This window comes from Ambystoma mexicanum, chromosome 6q (assembly GCF_040938575.1).
Source record: "Ambystoma mexicanum isolate Mex_15411 chromosome 6q, UKY_AmexF1_1, whole genome shotgun sequence".
Classification (NCBI taxonomy): Eukaryota; Metazoa; Chordata; class Amphibia; order Caudata; family Ambystomatidae; genus Ambystoma; species Ambystoma mexicanum.
The window spans coordinates 1,264,794,183-1,264,814,430 of NC_090937.1; the positions used below are offsets into that span (position 1 = coordinate 1,264,794,183).

General features: G+C 43.2%; 1 protein-coding gene across 4 annotated transcripts in view; it reads left to right on the top strand.

Annotated features, from left to right (window-relative positions):
• Positions 1–20,248, top strand: part of CCDC149 (coiled-coil domain containing 149) — a 647,083-nt gene that overhangs the window by 305,433 nt on the left and 321,402 nt on the right. For all 4 annotated transcript variants that reach the window (XM_069631872.1, XM_069631871.1, XM_069631874.1 and 1 more), the window contains exon 6: positions 9,266–9,438. In XM_069631872.1, coding sequence (XP_069487973.1) covers positions 9,266–9,438 — 173 coding nt within the window. The remainder of the gene's footprint in view (positions 1–9,265; positions 9,439–20,248) is intronic.

Genomic DNA, 20,248 nt, shown 5'->3' on the forward strand with positions numbered 1-20,248 from the left:
ACAGACAGATTCTTCAGTAGAACTCTTTGACTCAGACTGTCCTTACTTTTATTTAGGTTGGGAAACCCCACCTTAGCATTGGGCAAGTCAGGCCTTTTTCCATCCTGACATTTAAATTAATAAAAGTGGTTGTTTTGAATTCTAAATCTGTTGTCTGAATCCTTTATGATGACTTCACAAATGATGTCAGGGTCGGGATGCGGTTCAACTGATATAAGTTGGGGGTCCCTAAAATTTGAGATGCTAAGTACCAGAACATCAGACCCCTCTGTAGCCACTAAAGGCTGTATTGACTTTGATATCTGTAGTAGTAGGGATGAGACAATTCCTCCTGGTGAGAGAAGACTGATACCAACTGACCTGATATTGATTCCACCCCCTGATACCTACACCAGAATAGCGCCCAAGTCAGGGTTAGCATGGAGATTTAAGATTGATGTTTTAGCAAGGGTGCTAGACCCAGACTTCCAGGGTGGTGTCAAGGTCTTGTTACAAAACTAGGGAAAACATCCCTTGCAAATTCACCAATGGATAAGGTTGCTCAATGGGTGCTTGAAAAAGCAGTATTCCCTAGGTTTAAGGAGGAATCTGGGAAGGAAAGCACAGACAAGTGGTCCCCAGGCTTTGGGGAGGCTGACGAACCAACTGATGGTCCTTCCAAAACTGAGCCTAGAAAACCTATTGAAGAGGAGACCGAGACTCTCTCTGATTTAGCTTTTGCTCAGAGAAATGACCCCTGTTGGCTAAGACATTTTTGCATGTAGTTTCGTAACCCAAGGGTCATGGGAAAGGGGGACCCTTCTTTTTTTTTTTAATCTGGACTTCTGTATGGAGGGCATACCACTTTGGGAGGTCTAGTAAAAACTGAATTGGTGGTTCCCAAGAGTCATATGTGGGTGGTATTAGAGGTGCCCATTCCCATCTGACGAGAGGTCAGCTAGAGTAGTCTAAGACTCAAGCACATATAGAAAATAAGTTCTATTAGCTCAGAATGTATGCTGACATTAAAACCTTCACGCAGACATGTGCAGCCTGCCAGAAAACTAGCACACGTTTACCACCACCAGCTCCCTTGAATCCATTACCAATAATTGAGGTTCCCTTTTCCAGAATTGCTGTGGCTATTGTGGGACCACTGTAGACTTCAAAACTGGGGAATAAATATATTTTAGTAATTGTGGATTATGCTCTACGTTATCCAGAGGCCTTCCCCATGAGAGCCAATGCAACACAACAGATCTTGAAACACTTTCTCCCCTTTTTCTCCAGGGTGGGGTTTCTAAAGGAGATCTTAACAAATCAGCGTTCGACTTTCATGAGTAAGCTTATGGGGTAAGTTAAAGAATGATTACACATTGCTACCTTTAGGACATTGGTGTATCATCCCCAGACAGATGGTCTAGTGATGAGATTTATCAAGACTCTTAAAACCATACTCCGAAAAATTAGTCGAACAAGATTGGAGAAATTGGAATCAGATGATACCCTGGGCCTTGTTTGCAGGTCGGAAAAACCCTCAACATTTGAACTTCTTTATGGACAAGAACCTCCTACCATCCCAATACACTGTAACTCAGACTTTCAACCAACCTATGATGGAACCTCCTTGTCCCATAGGTGGCCAGGAGGCTGTGAATATCTTTCTCTCATGTTAGACCATGGTCCGATTGTAATCTTCGAAACATGCAAGAATACATTTGGAATCGGAGAAAGGGAGTGTTTCCACTACTGGTTACTAAGACATTGGGCTCAGCAGGGACATAATAGTGTGGCAGCAATTAGACCCGTGACTGCATTCAAAAAGATAGTATTCACTACCATCAGGTCATTGAGTTTCGTCTCCAGACTATTTAATTTTCTTTTAATGTATTTATTTTATTGGTCACTTATTAGGCGCTTATACAATAAGCACAACTGTTTCAAAGCGCCCACAGGTCAAACAGGGTGGGGACAGGTGAAGACCATGAATTACAGAAGGATACATAATTGCAATAATAGTACAAACAAATAATGGGAATAAACCGAAGGGGAGACAAACCTACTTTGCCTTGTGAGTGTTCGGAACGTGCAGAAGGGGCAGGGGTGAGGGATAAGGTGCTTAGATGCTCATGAAGAAGTTCTCAGGGTAAGTGCTGAGAGGAGAAGAATGTAAATGCATCCACCGATGAGTGGGTGAGCCAAGTAAGTGCAGTAGAAAGACAGCGGCTGGGATGAGATATGTGGGGGAATCAAGGCCCTGAGGACACATAAGGGCCATGTACATCAGTCACGCTGCTGTAAAATTAGCAGAGAACTGCCTGAATGACAAGCCCAAGAAAACCCCGCCATCCTACGCCCTGGCCTGGCATAAAAACGTAGAGAAGGTACTTCCAGAAAATAACTGGGTCAGAACATGGAGATCAGCGCAGAAGGCTGCCGCTAGCATTTTTATTTTTAGCGAGGGGTTATCTTACACCTGACAGAGCGAGGCGCATGGGGAAAGGATACAACGGGCTGCGCTGAAGAAGATGCAAGGGTACAGGAACATACCTACGCATATGGTAGAAATGCCCTAAACTGACCCACAATTGGAAGTTGTTAGTAACCCTGGTGACTTGTATAGCTGACATTATATTCCCTGTCGAAGTTCCTAATTGCCTACTGGGGTTTTGTGGGAAAATAAATGTATTTCTAGCTCCCATGGTGCTTTCCATATGGGGAATGCTATGTTTCTAATAGCAAGGGTTGCACTAGCTGCAAAGTGGAATTCTAACAGAACACCCCCTATCGATTAGTGGATGCACATGCCTAACCTACACTATTCATGGAAATGTAACTGTGTTTTTTAAGAAATGCCCCCTGGGCCTTGGAAAATATGTGAAAATCTATAGCAAGGACTATACGTGGCCAACATGTTTAAGAGCCTAAGTCTTGATTCTGTTAAAGACACTGAGGTGAGCATTATGCTTCTCTTTATTTATTTTATCAAGAGCAGCGAATGTGAAACAAAACAAATAAAATTCTCAAAACTACATTTCTCAAACCTGGGAAATGTTGTAGTCATTCAAACAAAACACATGGGAGTGGTCAGTCAATCACGCTCCTCTAACGACTAGACCCTGTCTTTCATCTTTGGTCAGCCCTCTCTTTGATGCCAGTCTGATAACTCTACATTCGCTGATGGTGGAGGTGAATTGTGGAGCAGCTAAGGTATTGGTAAAGATTGAAAGTGTTTCTGCAGTGTGAGTGTTCGTGGTTGTGTGGTGAGTGGATCGATAAAGAAGTGTAAGGAGTGTTTGTGAAATGACTGTTACTGAGTGAAAGGAGGGTGTTTGAGTATGAGTTTGGAGGAGGGAGTAGTGGTTGAGAGGCACAGGAATAGTGGTTGAGAGGCAGGAGTAGCGCTAGTGAGGCAGGAATATCGGTTGGTAGGCAGAAGTAGCAGTTTGGAGGCAGGAGTAGCAGTTGGGAGGCAGGTGTATTAGTGTTTTGGAGGGGAGGAGGGGAGTATTAGTGTTTTGGAGGGGAGCCGTAGTGGCGAGGGAGATGTAGTGGTTGGGGGCCCGTGTGGTTTGGGGGAGGAGTTGTAGTTTGGGAGCGAGGAAGGAGCAGTGGTTGGGAGTAAGAGTAGTGGTTAGGAGGGAGGACTCTGAGGAGGGGTGGATGGGGGAGGAGGCGTGGTGGGGGAGGAGCATTGGTGGGGGGAGTAGTGGTTGGGAGGAGTAGTGGTTGGGGATAGGAGTAGTGGTTGGAGGGGAGGATTAGTGGTAGGAGGGGAGTATTAGTGGTTGGGGAGGAGTAGTGGTTGTAGTTGAAGGGGAGGATTAGTGATTGGGGGAAGAGTAGTGGTAGGATATGAGTAGTGGTTGGCAGTAGTAGTTGGAAGGAAGGGGCAATGGTTGGGTGTAAGAGCAGGGGGTTGGGGGAGAAGTAGTGGTTGGGAGGGAAGAGCAGTGGTTGGGAGCAGGTAGTAGATAGGTAGTAAAAGGGGGAGTATTAGAAGGAGGACTGACATCAAAGGGTGGAGGCAAGAACTAGGACAAGTGAGAACATCACTGGGACAGATGAATGGTGGGAGGAGTGAGACAGAATGGACAAGAAGAAAGAGTAGAAAAGGGAGATGTGAAGGTGAGTGTGTTAGTAGACTAACTCCAACAGAGTATTTGTAAGGCAACATCCCAAATAACATCAGATCACTAGCACCTGGATAGAGTAGGGACAGTTGGGAAATACCTTAGGGAGTTTACATAGCTGGTATTTAAATCATCATCTCAGCAGTAGGGGTCAACGCTGTATAGCCTAACCAGGGTTACAGAGATCTGAGTTAGGGAGGAATGTCATAAGAATATGCGAGAGAGAGGGAAGGCCCTTGGCCCCTCAAAGAGACAAATAAAAACCCTTGAACCAGGTTTCTGCCAACTTGGAGCACAGCATGGCTTCACGTCGTCTCCCCCCACGCCTCCATGTCCCACGCGCCAGACATGACATTGGGGCCAGTATATATCGATGTACCGCATCCTGTGACCTCAGTGCCTATTTCTGCACACTTTGTGAACATGCTACTTCGTTGGATGAAAAATGCACATCCTTGCTAAGGCCTCAGGTTTAAAACATTGCAATGATAGCGACCGCCGGATGTTGGTGTCAGATCCTCATCGTGTTTGTTTGCACTGCTTGGGGGATAGCACAGCGTCATCGATTGGGGGTCGTGCCAATCCCAGGAAAGCTTCCTTACCAGCCCTTATCAGCTTTCATTTTCAGTCATGGGACCCTGACCTATTAAGGTGGCTGTCTGGTGGGTGGGTCCATTTGTTGTGTGATTGTTCTTGTAGACTAAAGCTGTAACTCTGTTGATTGTCTTGCAAGACAGTAAATCGATCAATCCTTGCTGCTACCCAGGAATGATTCTTTGAGCCTTTGTGTGTGTGTGTGTGTGTGTGTGTGTCTGTCAGAACTACAGGTAGGTAATCAGTTCCTCACTGGCGGTCAGCTTGGCGTCGGTTGTTTGGGAGTCCTTTGTCTCCTTTAATGATTCTCTCTATAAAGAGCACACAACACATTGTTCCTTTATTCCACTTTATACACGACTGAGACTACTCTTTTTGGCAAGGGGGTTTCAGGGATCTTGCCTCTGCTGTTGATTTGTTGGGCTTGAAAAATAGCTCTATTTCCTGTTATATATATATTTCGTGAGCTATAATACTGTTTGAAATTATCTGTAAATCGCTACATATATTATTGGAAAGTTTTGTTTTTAAATAGTAGCAGGATGCCGTGCTCAATATATTTTTAATTTTCAAAACGTTAAATTGTTTCTTTTTTTGTTTTTAAGTTTGTGTTACAGCTTCTGTAAGAAATTGCATTTCATTTTAAAATATTTTCTTTCACGCGTGTGCCTTGCTCTGAGGCAATGCTCATTGATCTGTCTCTCTGAGCAAACACTTAGGATTTTGTTTTGTCAGCTGGAGCCCCAGACAAAAGACCCTGAGGGAAGTCATAGCTCTTTGTGAAGATCTCCGTTTCCTTTCAATCAAGGAAAAAATCTCTGATTAAGAGAAACAAAATTCAACAGGGCAGTTGAATACACTTGACCTTCAGCAAATTAAATGCTTAAAAAACAAGGGAGGGATACAGTTCCCCTCTCGTGTAAATCCTCTGTAGCAGTTGTTCCACTCAATAGCAGTTGTGTGAACCAAAGGGATTGTGGTTATCAATGTTAACCTATGTACCTTGGTAGTCTGACTCTTAGCTCTTTGATCTCATGAAAAGAGTCTCAAAGTAAATTTGAAACCATCAACCCAAACAGATAAAAAATATAAATGATGCATACTGTTAAGAGTTTTGTAAACAAGAGTGACAAATACTATTCCCAGGATATCCAAGCGTCACTAATAGCTAAGCCCCTTCAGCGCCCTGCACTCTGACCTGATCTGGTGACAACGCATCCTTACCAATGTTTCAGGGCACCAAGCAAGAATCTCTAAAACAAATGTGTATAAAATGCTGGGGAGATTATCTGTCAAGTAGTGTAAAATCACACTGCTTAAACAAACAATTAGAGGCTCTTCTATGACAGTCACCCACGCGTCGGGGGGGGAGTTGGGGGTGCACATGGCCAGTCTGATAGCCCGAGCTTAGGCATGTCCGCCCACCGACAAGGGGGGTGATAGCCATTCGCACCCCAGTGTTCAACCAGGGTGCAAATGGTTTAATTTTTATTTTCATGAGATGGGCTGCTCACATATTGCGCGAGCCCAATCTCCCATACAAAAAAGATGGCTGCTGTCATAGGAAAAGGGACTTAGTCCCTTTTCCATTTCTGTGGTGGCCAAAGGCAGAAGGAGCATGGGACAGGAGCACAAAGCTCCTGTCCAGTAGGTAAGTTGGGAGGCAGGTGCCTGGGGAGGCAACAGCCTCTCCCTGTTGCCTCCCCACAATCAAATGGCACTTTGGGGTGGCTGGAAACAGCGGATGGTAGACAGTGTGTTCTCGCTCACTGTTCCAGCTACCTGATTGGCAGAGCGCACTTCACGGCTGCAAATGTGTATTCATTACCTATCCATGACATTTTAATCAACTGTATTCAGGATTCCTAAGGTGCCTGTTGTAAAAGAACAAGCACTTGGAGAGCCACCAGTTTTGGATGTTCAATAGGCAGACACGCCCCCTTATTTCTAACATGACAACATTTATATATTTCAATTTTCTATAAATCTTCCTAAACAAATTAATAACAAGTTACTACTGGTCCTTGCCTTATCTGCACACATCAAAACAAAAATAACATGTTACTACTAACCTTTTCTATACAAAAGAAAAACATGAGACCAGTGAAGGTGCTTTCATTCAGGGCTGTTGTGGCTGAAGGTACACTTGGGTACAATGTTTTTATTTGAGCAGAAGCTCCTTAATTAACCTATTAGCTTACATACATATTCTTTACTGGGTAGAAATGGTTGTTCAAATTAACCTTAATATAACAAGAATTTAGACAGCACATAGAATTTGATAATGGTACAGGCATACATGTATTCTTCCACAAATGCCAGAAAAAAAGGGCCATTCACCACCTCCTATCAGACAAAACTAAAAACAAAATAGGCCATTTCAAATAGTGTAGAAAATTTCGTCGGCTAGCAGTTTCTGCTGTGTTGTTGAGTAATGAGAGAGGGTTTGGTCATTGTTAGGGAGAATTCTCATGTATGGCTAATTTCCCTCGCCTAGTGAGTCCCTCAACAGCTTTGCTGGATTTCTGGGGTTTATTTTTTCCACCTGGTAAGAGTGTGAGCCTTTTTCCCACTCTTACATGTGTTTTGCCATGTGTATTTCTACTTTTTGTTTGATCTTGGGCTCTGGAGCCACACCACTCCATGAGCCCCACTTGTTGTGTGTTACACAGCACCTTCAGTGCAGTGACACAGGGTTGTCTTTGAGACTTCCCACTGACTCCATTTTTCTGGGGCTGACTACTGTCCCCCAGAAACAGGTAAAGTTGCCAGTAACTTTATATAGTCACTTTAAACTACAGGCCCAGTACATCCCATCTTACATGAAGTATTGGAAAGGGTTAATTCCGACCCCTTTTTGTCTGTACCTCTCTGAGCTTTGTTTTGCTCTCTTAACATTAAGATTTGTCTGGTGAAAGTGGTATCTACCCTAGATTTTCTACCACGATTATACAGTATAAACGTGGTACTGTTTTAGGCTATTATATTAGCCTTCAACATAAACCCGCTTGACCAAATACTTTTTATTTTGGCTCTGGTCGGGTTTAGTCGCCATTTCTTTTTATTAAAGTCCTTCTTGTGTTTTACTTTTCGCGCCAAACCAGGTTTGCCTTCTTTGTTCGCCGACCTTTGGTGGGCTTCTGTCCAGAAGCCCTCCTTTGGCGTCTGGGTGTCTAGGTGGGCTGAATGTGAGGGAGGGGTTTAGGCACCCCCTGCACAGGGTCTACTTGGAGACCCAAGTCACACTTTGTGTCGATTGGCTGAGGTGGTTCTCCGGGCTGGACAACCCCCCTGCTGAGGCTGTGTGAATGGGGGATTTTGGCATAAAAGGCAGGACTCTTGGGCTGGAAGTCAGAGTCTCCACTGGAACTGCAAAGAAATGAAGAAGATGGCTGCTGCAACTACCGAGTCCTGGTGAAGCCCTGCTGCAGTCATGAGCTATCTACCCTTTAACGACAAGAGAAGATCCAGGCCGAAGTCCTCTGCCCTTGAGCCTGGTGGGATCAACCAGCTCATCTTCCACAGCCAGAGGATCCTCGTTGTGGTTGAAATCGCTGCACACTGCTGTAGTGGTCCGGATAGCCATTTGAAGAACATCTCCTTTTTTAAAGGAGCGCACCTTTTATTCATTGTTGTTTCGCTGCTGCTGGCCTCATCCCTGGGTAGTGCAGATCACTCCAGAAGTCCTCCTTCTTGTCTCCACGACTGATGCTCCAGGAACCGTGAGTCTGCAGGAACTACCAGGAACAACTGCCGTGGCACCAGCTTACTTCAAGGAATAAGGTACTTTGTCCAACTTCGAGGAATTGTGGTAACCCTTGTTCCTCACCAAAGGTTTGTCCTTTTCTTCCTTCCCTCTTATAACTTTTGCCTCCCTTTCGTGACGATATCTAAGTACTCCTGGCAATCTTGAATCGTGAACTATACTAACCGTGTGATCCTCGGTAACAGGACCCTTGTTACACTTGACACTGGCGCAGGCCTTTTGACTTTTATCTACTGGTGTCCTCTGATTCTATCTGCCTTGACAAAAGTATTGCCTATGATTTTTATTCCCAATTTTCTTGTGTGAATTCAGGTGCTAAGTGTGTTTGACTACAGTTACATTTCTTACCGCGGGTACACTTGTCTTTAGTAAGACCGAACTATCATTACTGTCAAAAAGTGATTGCATATGTACTCCCGGTAACGTCTTTGTTTCACACCGGTCTGTCAAATCCCAATGTACTTACCTTGAATGTATCTACACAAGGGGAATTGGTTGTGTGTAGTGTATTTGAAGTGTGGTTTTATTTTAATAGAAGTGAAGTGTTTTGTGAACAGATGGGTTTTTTTTAACCTGAAACCTTTGTCAGTGTTTGCTTGAGTCACAGTAATTACAGTCCTTTGTGTAATCTCTACTACTGCTCATTTGCTCAGCCATTGCTACCACTCTTTCTGTGTAGTACAGGCTTGTACCACTGTAGTCTTAATTGTGTGTAGTAGTCCCTAAGGGCACTGCCCAGGTTTCTGCCTAACAGTCATGCACGCTGTGACAGTAATTGCTTCTCTCCTTCCAGATTGAGTCGCTAGAACATGATCTGCAATCAGCTGTGGATGAGCTTGTTGATGTGAAGCAAGAGCGATCTTTCTACCAGGACAAAGTAGGCAGGCTAAACCAAGAGCTAAACCACATCCTCGGAGGTCATGAAGCACGCATCATTGATGTGGATGCTTTGTGCATGGAGAACAGGTAAGGAGTAGTATATCGAACTGCTTTTAATAACAATCCACACCATTTTAGCGATCACTCATAAATGATTGTGTGCCTGGATTCTGGTGATGTGGAATGAATAAAGACTACAAAATATTCCTTGCAGGATATTTCCTTCTACATTTCTGGCATTCATTTTTTGGTTATGGCACATATGTTAATTCTTCAGTGTTCTCTTGTGGCCAAAACAATGATACAGAGCAATGCTAAAGAGAGGAGAGATAAGGGAATGGTGGTTGAGTAGCAGAATATTTAATTGACATGTCCACTGGCAATGCTATTGGCATGCATCTGATGCATGATAGATTATTATTCTCAGTGTTGTGCCACTTAGCATCCATTCTTTTGCACATGGAATGATTAAACCAAAAACTGAAGAGCCCTGCAATTTATTTATTTGTTTGTTTGTTTGTTTGTTTATTTTACTTATATAGCACACCTGACCCGGGGGTATCTGGGCACTCAAGGAACAAGAATGCGGTTACAGAATACAGTGAATAGAATAGACTAGAAAGTACATACAGGCATGGATACAACGGTACAGTTACATTTCAATGGTAGGAAACATGGAATAAGAATACGGTTACAGGATACAGTAAATGGTTTCCCTTTACACATTTTAAGTGGTGCGACTATATCTATTGCTTTGGCCATAGATGCGTTATAGGCGTCTACCAATACATTGGGGTCATTGGTAGTAGGTAGTGCGCTTAGTACCAGGATAACCAGAGGTAGGATAGCCTTGGCAGTAATGTTGCGCTTGTTTCTGGTGGGAAACGGTGGTACCAAAGGCCCCGGTTTGTTTGATAGATTATTGATACTAAACTCAAAGGAGAGAAGGTGGTGGTCAGTCCATGATTGAGGTACAGTCTCGTTCATATTGATATTACAATTGAGGTCTGCTATCCAGTCGAGAATTCTGCCTTTCTCGTGAGTGGGTTGGGTAATTTTTTGTTTAGGTCCGTGTTCAGTCAGGACATTAGCTAAGGAAATGGCTTGGAGATCATTAGGATCGTTGTAGCCTAGGTTTAAGTCTCCTAGGATTAGAGTTTGTGAGGTATCAGTGGTATTGTCGGAAAGTAGAGTCATAATGTGTTCCTCGAATGAGCCTATGGGCCCAGGAGGCCTGTATATTAGGTGGAATGTGATGCTAATTTTGTGCGACGTCTGGAGTTTGGCAGAGAGAAGCTTGCAAGATGAGAGGGGCGCTGCGGGAGTTAATCACATATCTAACGTAGTTCTGAATATGATGGCGGTGCCTCCTCCTCTGGAATTGGGTCTGTCCACTCTAATGATAGAGTAATTTTCGGGCACTGGTAGTGCAAGTGAAGGGCCTGCTGCCGCATGAAGCCAGGATTCTGTAACTGCGAGGAAGTCAAGGTTGTTGGACAGAATACTATCTGCAATCTCGGTAGCATGGGCTACAAGAGACCTAGCATTTATTAAGGCACCTTTGAGGGACTGTTTGTGCTTGCTGAGTGGGCTGTTGCTAGATGTGGAATGTTTTAGGTTTGTGTTTTGTCTATGTTGAGTAGGTTGCATATCTAAGAGACCCTTGCAGAGTTTACTTAAGACTTTGGGACCATGTTTGCCAATCTGATTATGAGGAGTGACTGCGGGGGATGGTGGTAGCCTAGACCAGAGTCTAAGGTTTCTTACAATAGAATTAGGGAAAGTGGTCGATAGAGAGCTGTTGAAAGACTTGTATTCAGTGGAGGGTAGGCTAGTAATACAGCTTTCAATACTCTTGCTGTTAGTGTGGTTAGATGGCGTGCCCTTATTATTCCATGATGGAGTTGGTGTTAAATTGGGAAGGAATAAGGTCTGCCTGAGTGTGGCATCCAGCCCTTTGAGGTTCAGTGCTGATAGGAAGGTGGTGGCTTTGATCCTAGTGCTAGCAGCTATAGTAGGGATCATGTTTGGGCAGAGATGTTGTTCCATCTGATCAGGGTGAGATAGTTGCCTGAAATCGGTTCTGGCTGTAGCTAGTATGAATGGGAGAGTACTAAGTTATACATAATGCATATACTTACTGGCAAATACATTATGGAGGTGGACATTATGGAGTCTAGAACTCATTTCCGGTCTAATCCCAATCTTGGTTTCTCGTTCTAGTCCCTCATCTTGTCCTTGGTCCTGGTCCCTCTTCCTCATCCTAGTTTCTAGTTCATCAGCCTTGTCCTTCCTAGTGTCAAATCATTGTACCATGTACTATCAGCACACCCTAATGCTAATCCCTTGTCGTAGTACCTCACCCTGGTCCCTTATTATATTTCGCATAAAAGACCATTGTCCAGTACTTGTCCCTCGCCATAGCCCCACAAACTAGCCCTAGTTTATACTTTGTCATTTAAACCAAAAATAATTATTTTAATAAATGTGTGCCAATACACATGGTTCTGTTTCTGCCAGCATGTCACATTCACATCAGGCATGAGTACAATTAAAACAAGGAAACCATAGAGCTTGCTCCTAGTACTTGCCACAGTCCTAGCCCTAGTCCTAGATCTATTCAGTTCTGGTCCTTTTCCTGGCCTTAGTACAGGCCTAGTCCTCGTCAGTGACCTAGTCAGTTTTAGTCACAGTTCTAGTCCTTGTACTTGTCACAATTCTATTCTTAGTCTGGAGGATGTAGATTGACTCAGTCAGGGTCTCAATAGTTTGGGAAACAAAGAAGAGTGGCATCTAAAACTGAGCACATATTTGAGTGCAATCCTCCACACTCATCTAGGGTCCCAGGGTACAGGAAATGGCATCTTTTAAAAAAGGTGGAATTTGGGAATAATGTGAATCTGTTTATGAATAACGAGAGCAGGGCATATAATGTAAGGCTGAAGGAGATCTGCTCAGATTATGAGGGGTCAATGGAGGGAAGGATCTGCTTGTTAGCCTCTCAAGAACGTACTCCAGATTCAGAGGCATACAATATTGAGGGAGATTGTGGCACTATCTGCTAGGTGGATTTGAATAAAGAGCCCACTTTGGGGGATGATCGTTAATAAAAATGTTTTAGCGAGAGGTGAAATTAGAATGTACACTAAATTGAATTACCTGTAGCTTTAAGGTAAATCTGTCTGTGCTCTCTTTTGACACGGATATATATTTTTGATTAAAAAAAAATTCAATTTGAGAATCCTTATGAAGAGAGAATCCCTAAAGATTTTATCGCTGAACGTGGCAGGTTAAACTTCTAAATTGCATAACTCAGAATGATGTAATTTTTTTTCATAATATTTCAAGAAACAAGGATGACTGATATTCTTAGTGTTGATATGTTATTAACACAATGACCCACTCTCTTTAAGCATGTGAGTTTACTCACACATTTGCCCTCATGTAGGTCAACAGCATTAGGCCCCCAGGAGTTCCAACCCATACAACCATCATTCCTGGAACCTCGTAGCCTCCTTCCCTTATAGTTTCCATCCAAGTATTCTGTTCAACCCTTAACAACAGTGTGTATAAACAGGCTACATAGGCATAACTCATGTTTTTGTAACATTGTTTAATACTGCCAGAGCTAACCCGAGGAAGGAAATTAAGGGGGATCAGTCAATGTCTTTTTTTGTGGAAGATTCATATAAACTCAGTAACTTCTATAGAAATGCCACTCCATTTTGGGATGAAATGGACAGGCTGTTTTCATATAATACATTTATTTAATGCCCCCCTCTTTTGGATGGGGTGGTATCTCCTTTGGTAGAGTATGAGACCCACTTTAATGATATTATGCCCTCCGACCCGAGCTCCATAGCAGTCATTTGTGGGGGTTTTAACATCGAACTAACCGTGGATGCAATAGATAGTGAAGAAGATAAGAATTTGGGAATACCCAAGGGAAATTTATTTATTATTCTTCTTTTAGAAAAATGGTTAAGAACAATCAATGGAAGGATTGCTGTGGATACAGTAGTGAAAGATACTTTCAAAGGGCGTAGATGAAAGTCAATAATACACCATTTTGTGATCATAGTACAGCACTGGTCAACTGTAGACAATATACATATTATTGATCCCCCATAAAGTGATCATAACTCCCTGGGAAAGTTGTATTTTTTAGGGAAAAATAAAACCTCTGATTGTGATCATTAATCTGAGGCTACTATGATTTGGAATAGAAAGCAAATACTTTGGAAGAATGTAAACAAGGAAGAGATGCACTCAGTAGTGTTGAAGGATGGAGTGCTCCTTATTTAAAATAATCTTTGTGATACTCTTATTGGCAGGGAAGCAATTCATGTTGAGCAATTTACTTTGGTCGTTGTGTACAAAAATACAAAGGCACCCACAAAAATTGTATTGAAACTAATGGAAGGAGGTTTTGATGTTTCTTACAGAGTAGTAAGGGCAAAATTATGGGATGCTTTAAAAATGTACCCTGAAAATACGTAGCCCATTTGTAGAAGGTGTGATTACAGGGAGGCCTGAGTTAGGTGTCATAGGCAGCGAGTCAGGGATTTTCTATCAGCATTGTGAAGGAGATATTGGGAATTGAAAAATGTATGGACTCCCCTTGCACATTACTGCATTATAATATTGAGTAGATACTGCAAACTGCCATGTTTAAGGTTTCTTCCTTGTGCAAGGCAAGACTTTAGATGTTGCTGCGCATGTCCTTGTAATGAAGGCTTCTCGTCTGAGGTGATGGTATTTTTTCTTTCATTTCTCTCACTTCAGACGTATTTCCCTTTTGGTATATATAAGCATGTTTTATGCTTTTGCTTTCTTAGGAAGAGTGGCATTCGCAGACGTCAATCATCATGAGGCGAGTGTCCTCGACATCTTAGAGCGAGTGTGAATCTTTAAGGAGTATTCACTTTAAATAAAAGTATTACGATATGCTGTCCTCCCTGATAGCACTAACTAACATGAAAGAGCAGAGCTGGTATCAAAGGCTTGTATAATCAGGGTTTGTTCTCTGCCAGCAACATTGTTTCACTATGATGCCTTGCTATGTTTGGCCCACCCCTTCCATTGAAATGTATGTGTTCATTTGGGTATAAGAGAACGGTGCACGGAGGGAGGGGGTTCTCACTTATGTGAGTATTGTGCTGTCATTGGCTCTGTTCTCTTATTGCTTTTTACTAATAAATTGTTCACCAATCCACCAGAATCGTCAGTGGTGTGGTCTATTTTTTCACCACAGCATCGAAGAATAAGGACTGGTTCTGGAATTTAGTAACAGAAGCTGCCAATCCTGAGACTAATTTAGGTGTAGTAAAATGTTCAGGCTATAGATTGGAGGACATATTTTGGTAACATCTTAGGAGGTGAGAATCTATAGGAGATGTTACTTTTTACATTGAACTTTTATATACCTCCTTTTATAAAAATTCTCCCCTAATTCATATCGCCCAATCTTGCTACTTGATGGCTCCTTCAAAATGTAAGCAAGGTTTATTTACAAATGTCTTCTAGTATGGATAATCTCTAATAATGTATTAGGTGACGTGCATTGCATTTTATGCTACTGACATCTGAGTTTACATTCCAAAAAAAAGGAACTTATTTATCTTGTATGGATCGTGTTAAGATATAATTCCCATTCTTGGGGATTCTAGGGTCACTTTCAAGGCCCTCTCCCATTTCAACCATTTTTCTGTACTTAGTTTATCGTCCTGGTTCGTCCATGTTAAGATGGATTTCCAAAATCAGCCCTGGTTGGAGGATTTTGAGAGGCCACCCTATTATGGTGAACAGGGAAGACACCAAGAGGTTAGCCAAACCCAAACAAGCTGAATAGCCGGGCGGTCAAATCTTAGTCTTAGGAAGGGTGTGAGAATGGTCTAGGGCCCCAATGCGTTCACTCAGAGCAACGCCAATAATTCCAGTTAGCCAGGTAAGTATCTGAAAAAACAATTATTGATCAGGCCTTTAGTTCACATAATAAGCAGATAAAAATATTAGGCAAATACTGTCACACAAAACCCTTATAAAACCGATATATACATTCACCCTTAGGACAGATAGATTAACGTTTGCTAAAATGAGCAGTGCAACACAAGTTAGTAGTTCAGTTGCATAAAGAGAGACAGAACTCTTAGAATCAACATAAAACAGTTTCCCTAATTCTTATAAAGTCCAGCCCTAAGATGGTTTAGGGCCTTCTGCCCAAAAGAGACAGTTCAAAAGCATATACTTATTCAGATAGATTTTATTTAAAGATTTGGATTGCCAGTCGTTATGATTAATAAAAGTGTTTCAGAGTTCGATAGAATTTTAAGTAAAGGTCAGGTAAGTACAGTGAGGAACCTGAGGGCGTCCTCACTTCTTTTTTCCCGGTATCTTCTTCTTATGTGGCCTGGGAAAGTTCACTGCTTTTGGATCCCGACCCTGGGGGTGGATATGCGAGGGAGGATCACCTGGGTGTAGGAGACCTGGGGAGTGGGAAGAGCATGTCCTTAGGTGAGACACAGTATCCCCCATTTCCCTTTCACCACAACCCTCTATCCCTCAAGATTTTATAGGCTTTTGTCAGCCCTTTCCCTGTGATTTCCCTAAAGTATTCCCCAAATTGCATCAATATGGTACTGGAACGAAGAAGACAACAACTAGAACAACAAATCCTCTTTTTGGAAAAGCAAACAATTATCAGCCCCAACCAAGTACTGAGATGAGGAGAGGGTCAACAAGAGCAAAGCAGGACTACCGCTTTGCTGGCGAGCGGTGTAGTTTTTTTTATAATTGAAAGGGTGGAAGAGGTTTTAAAAGCTGAAAGCCTGAAACAAATGATGTCAGCTGCGGGAGCACAGTCAGCTGTGTGCAGGGAGACCTCTACAGCATAGCAGGAGGAGCGCTGGAGACCTGTGAAGCAGTGCAGAGTGTATGCAGTGATAAGCAGAGACACAAGAAGCTGGAGGCCGGTGGCAAGTCGTGAGACGGAAGCCGGCAGGACCGAGAGAAGCGGTCGTGTGTATCCCGCTTTGCTGAGGAAGCACTTAGTGCGTGAGCCACAAGAAGACCCAGCGAGAACACGCGAGCGACTGCACAGAGAAATAGGAACCCATGGTGGGAGAAGGACTCGTGAGGAGCCGTAAGATAGACCGGTGAGTGAAACCAGAAAGAGGGAACACCGGGCTGGAAGGCGGTGATAGACATGAAGTGAAAACAAGGAGTTCTGAATCCCGAACTAAATGAAAGCAACTTAAAGCAGATGAAAAGTATTTTGAATAACGAACAAAATTAAATCAAGGCATTTTGAATACCGAATGAAGCAAGGTGGAAACACTCTGGCACATTGGAAGGAGTGAAAGAAAGATTATGAACATTATTGAAAGGAATGTTTTGATATGCATTGAAATAATGAACTGCATTAACTGAAACAAATGCTAGCAAAGCCAAGAGAACACCAAGAGAACATGATATGAGAAATCCAACATTGGTCACAGCCAATAAAGTGCAAAGAACTGTATATTTTAAGGAAACATAAGAAGGTGGAACAAGCACAAGGTGGTTCAACCAGCCACAGTAAGTGTAAGGGAAGTGTGATACCTGTGACTGAGGCAAAACTTTATATTCTGAGAGGACAAGAGTTGGCCAGAGCCAAGGAAACATAAGAAGGTGTAACAAGCACAAGGTGGTTAGACAAGCCACTATACAGTGTTGGGAGGGATTGACTGAGGCACACCTCACTCTTGAGGACAAGCAGTGGACTGGTGTTAAAGGAAAAGCAGTTAAGGAAGGCCTCTGGTTGTGTGACCTTTAATGGGTGGACCGTGTGGTCCGACAACTGTGCCTAGACCGGTTGCCCCTGAATGGAAAAGCCACTGAAAACACCTATAAAGAAGCTTGTATTAGTACCAGTTGTGTGAGCTGTAATGGGTGGACCAGGTGGTCCAATAACTCCACCTAGATCGGGTGCCCCTGAATGGAAAAGCCACTGAAAACTCCTATAAAGGAGCTTGTGTTATGCAAAGACTTTGTTATGATGTGGAAGTCAAGTTTTGTTTTACAGCTGGAAGAGTTGAACTATCTGGGGAAACAACACCCTGTGGTGTTTTTGTTTGACAACAGGAAGAATTGAACTCTTGGGGAAAGAAAACACCTGTGTTGTTTTTGTATGGAAGCTGGAAGATTTCAACTCTTGGGGAAGGGAAATCCTGTACTTATAAACTACTTTGAACTTGGGGAAGGGTAGCTGATTACAAGCCAAAGAACTAGAAGACACTCTGAATTCTACTTTGAACAATATTCCTTTTTGATGCTGATATACCTACACATTGTATGCATTTAGTTTTGAAGGCAAGTATAGGTTCTGGACACAGACATAGGTTTTACTCTGGACTTTCTGACTTAGAATATCCTTAGTTTCCTTTAGGTCGGGAAATCCCACCTTAGCATAGGGCAAGCTAGGCATTCATCCACCCTGCCTTTTAAGTTAAAATTAAACGTTGTTGAGAAAACTTGAACCTGTTGTCTGTGTCTGGCTCATGATGCCTTCACAGTACTCAACTCAATCCAACACTAGGATATGCCTAGAGAAGGATCCTTAACCCAGGTTCCACCACCAAAGGTCAGTTAAGAGTGAGCTAGGGCCAGGACTTTATACCCAATGTAACACTATGGAGGACAGAAATAGGTCTGTTAACTTACCCTTTGGCTCCAGAGACCACTTCAGGTGTTCCGGAATCCATTGGGGAGACAATCTTCTGTGCTTGGTCTGGTCGAGGAAGGCCAAGGTTTTGCGGATGCAGAGGTCACTTTCGACATTGGGGTTTAGTTTCGGTCAGTTGTGGTGCACAGGAATTGGTTCTAGACCCAAATGACGCAGGGCGAAGTCTTCACCTCAGGACACTTCACGGGATTGAGGCAGTGTTGCAAAGGGAGTGAACGAGGTCAGGCGGTGACAGGTGATCTTCAGGCTGAGAACACAGCAGCAGGTCCAGCACAGCTTCTCTTCAAGTAAGATGGCTGGAAATGCAGGAGCAGGCGACATGTGTCACAAGCTGAAGATCTTCAACAATCCATGGCACTGCTTGGAACGGTAACCGCTGTAGCAAGGTAGCCCAGGAGGGAGATGGTCAGTCCACCGCTTGATCCAGGGACAATTCAGACAGCCCAGGAGGCATGGATCCTCGAGCAGGGGTCGGGACAGGTTGTTCCACCGGTATACGGATTGAAGCACCAATGACGGCCTTATTGAGATCAGGGGAAGAGCAGGGCTTCACCGCAACAACACTGGAGTCGGTGTTGGTCCGCTGCAGGGGTCATCATAAGGTCATCAGTGGGCTGCTATTTTAAATAGAAGTCTTGGCTCTAACAGTGATCATCTGAACAGTCACGGCAGTCCTCATTTTATCCAAGATTTCACGCAAACCCAAGCCCACTAATGGTAAGAACCTGCACCATTCAAACAGCCAGTGTCTATCCATAGCCACTTTGCACCACATGTGGCCCACAAAAGACTTTCTGGCAACAGAGATGAGGACTGGAACTAGACAGTCCCAGCCCCTTCCTCTGGTACACATACACAGAAACCTCCTTAGCCTGTGAAAGCCACAGCTTTCCTCAGGAAAGGGATTTCGATGTAAGGCATTTCCTGACCTCAGATAGCAGGAAGAAAGCCAAAGAAAAATATGACCAAAGAACAAGCAAAACACTTGGGGTACAAGTGTCTTAGGGGGTTAGCCACCTTTATATTAGCAGGAAAGAAATTGATGGCCATCTGAAATTCTCATTCAGAAAAAACTCTCGAGATTGGAGGACTGCCCCAGGACGGAGTATGTTTTGTGCTTGAAACTTCGACTCATACTGGAACTTTTCTGATGAACATCCCCTTATTTGATCTTTTCCTTAATCACCTTTAAGGAGATGCTTACACCTTATATTTATTTATGTTACATTGTGCACGATAAAGTTTGCTTTTACACATCCCTATGTGTCACGTTTTCTGTTGGTTCTCTTCGAAGATAATTTAAGTACCCTGTGGTTGATCATGTCAAAATGCACAAAGCTCCATCAGCACAAAAAGACAGGGTCTCATCATCAAGCACATTACACATCATCCAAGACCTGTGACCAGATCAGAAGCAGGCATGAGGTTGGAATGTTGATTTTCAGTGCTTACATTGTGGTGTTGCACAGAAATAACCCTCTTCAGAGCAGTAAGATCTGCAATTGTTCAAACACACTTGGCCCAATATGTGTCTTTGAGGTCGAGACGTTACAAGACCTGCATTCAAGGAGTGTAAGTAGGCCCCTTGAAAATGAGAAGCAATAAGTTCTCACCCATAAGTCAACAAAACAGTAGCAAGTATGTTTTAACAATGGAATCAGGGTAGCTTGCCCACGCTGTGAGTGCCTTTCATGTTGGAGCGTGGAAGAGAAACTCATAAGGCAGCAGCAGAATAGAAGTCTCACCAAATAGAATCTATTTTAGGCATCAAGGGAATTTGGCATTCTGGAAAAATTTAAACTAGCAACACTTGTTTTGATAAAGCTCTTCCAGTGTGCTTGTGTAATGATCAGTTCAAAGTCATTTTCAAGGACTTGCCACCACAGTTATCAGGGCCCAGTTAGAAAAGTGGATGAACGTTGTTACACTCCAGTACATTTTCCGCACTGCAGTAGTTTGTTTGCCACGAAAAACAAACTTTACTCGTGAACAGTAATCCCTCTCAGTGGACGGCAGAAGCTTTCTGTTGCCATAATCCTGGTACATATTGCTGCTTGAATGCACACACATCCCTTTCGTACAGCACTATCCCCCTGACATAGCACGTACATATCCTGCAGACAAGTGCAGACCTAATGTTAGACCATGAGAACAGCAATTAGAGCGAATGGAGCT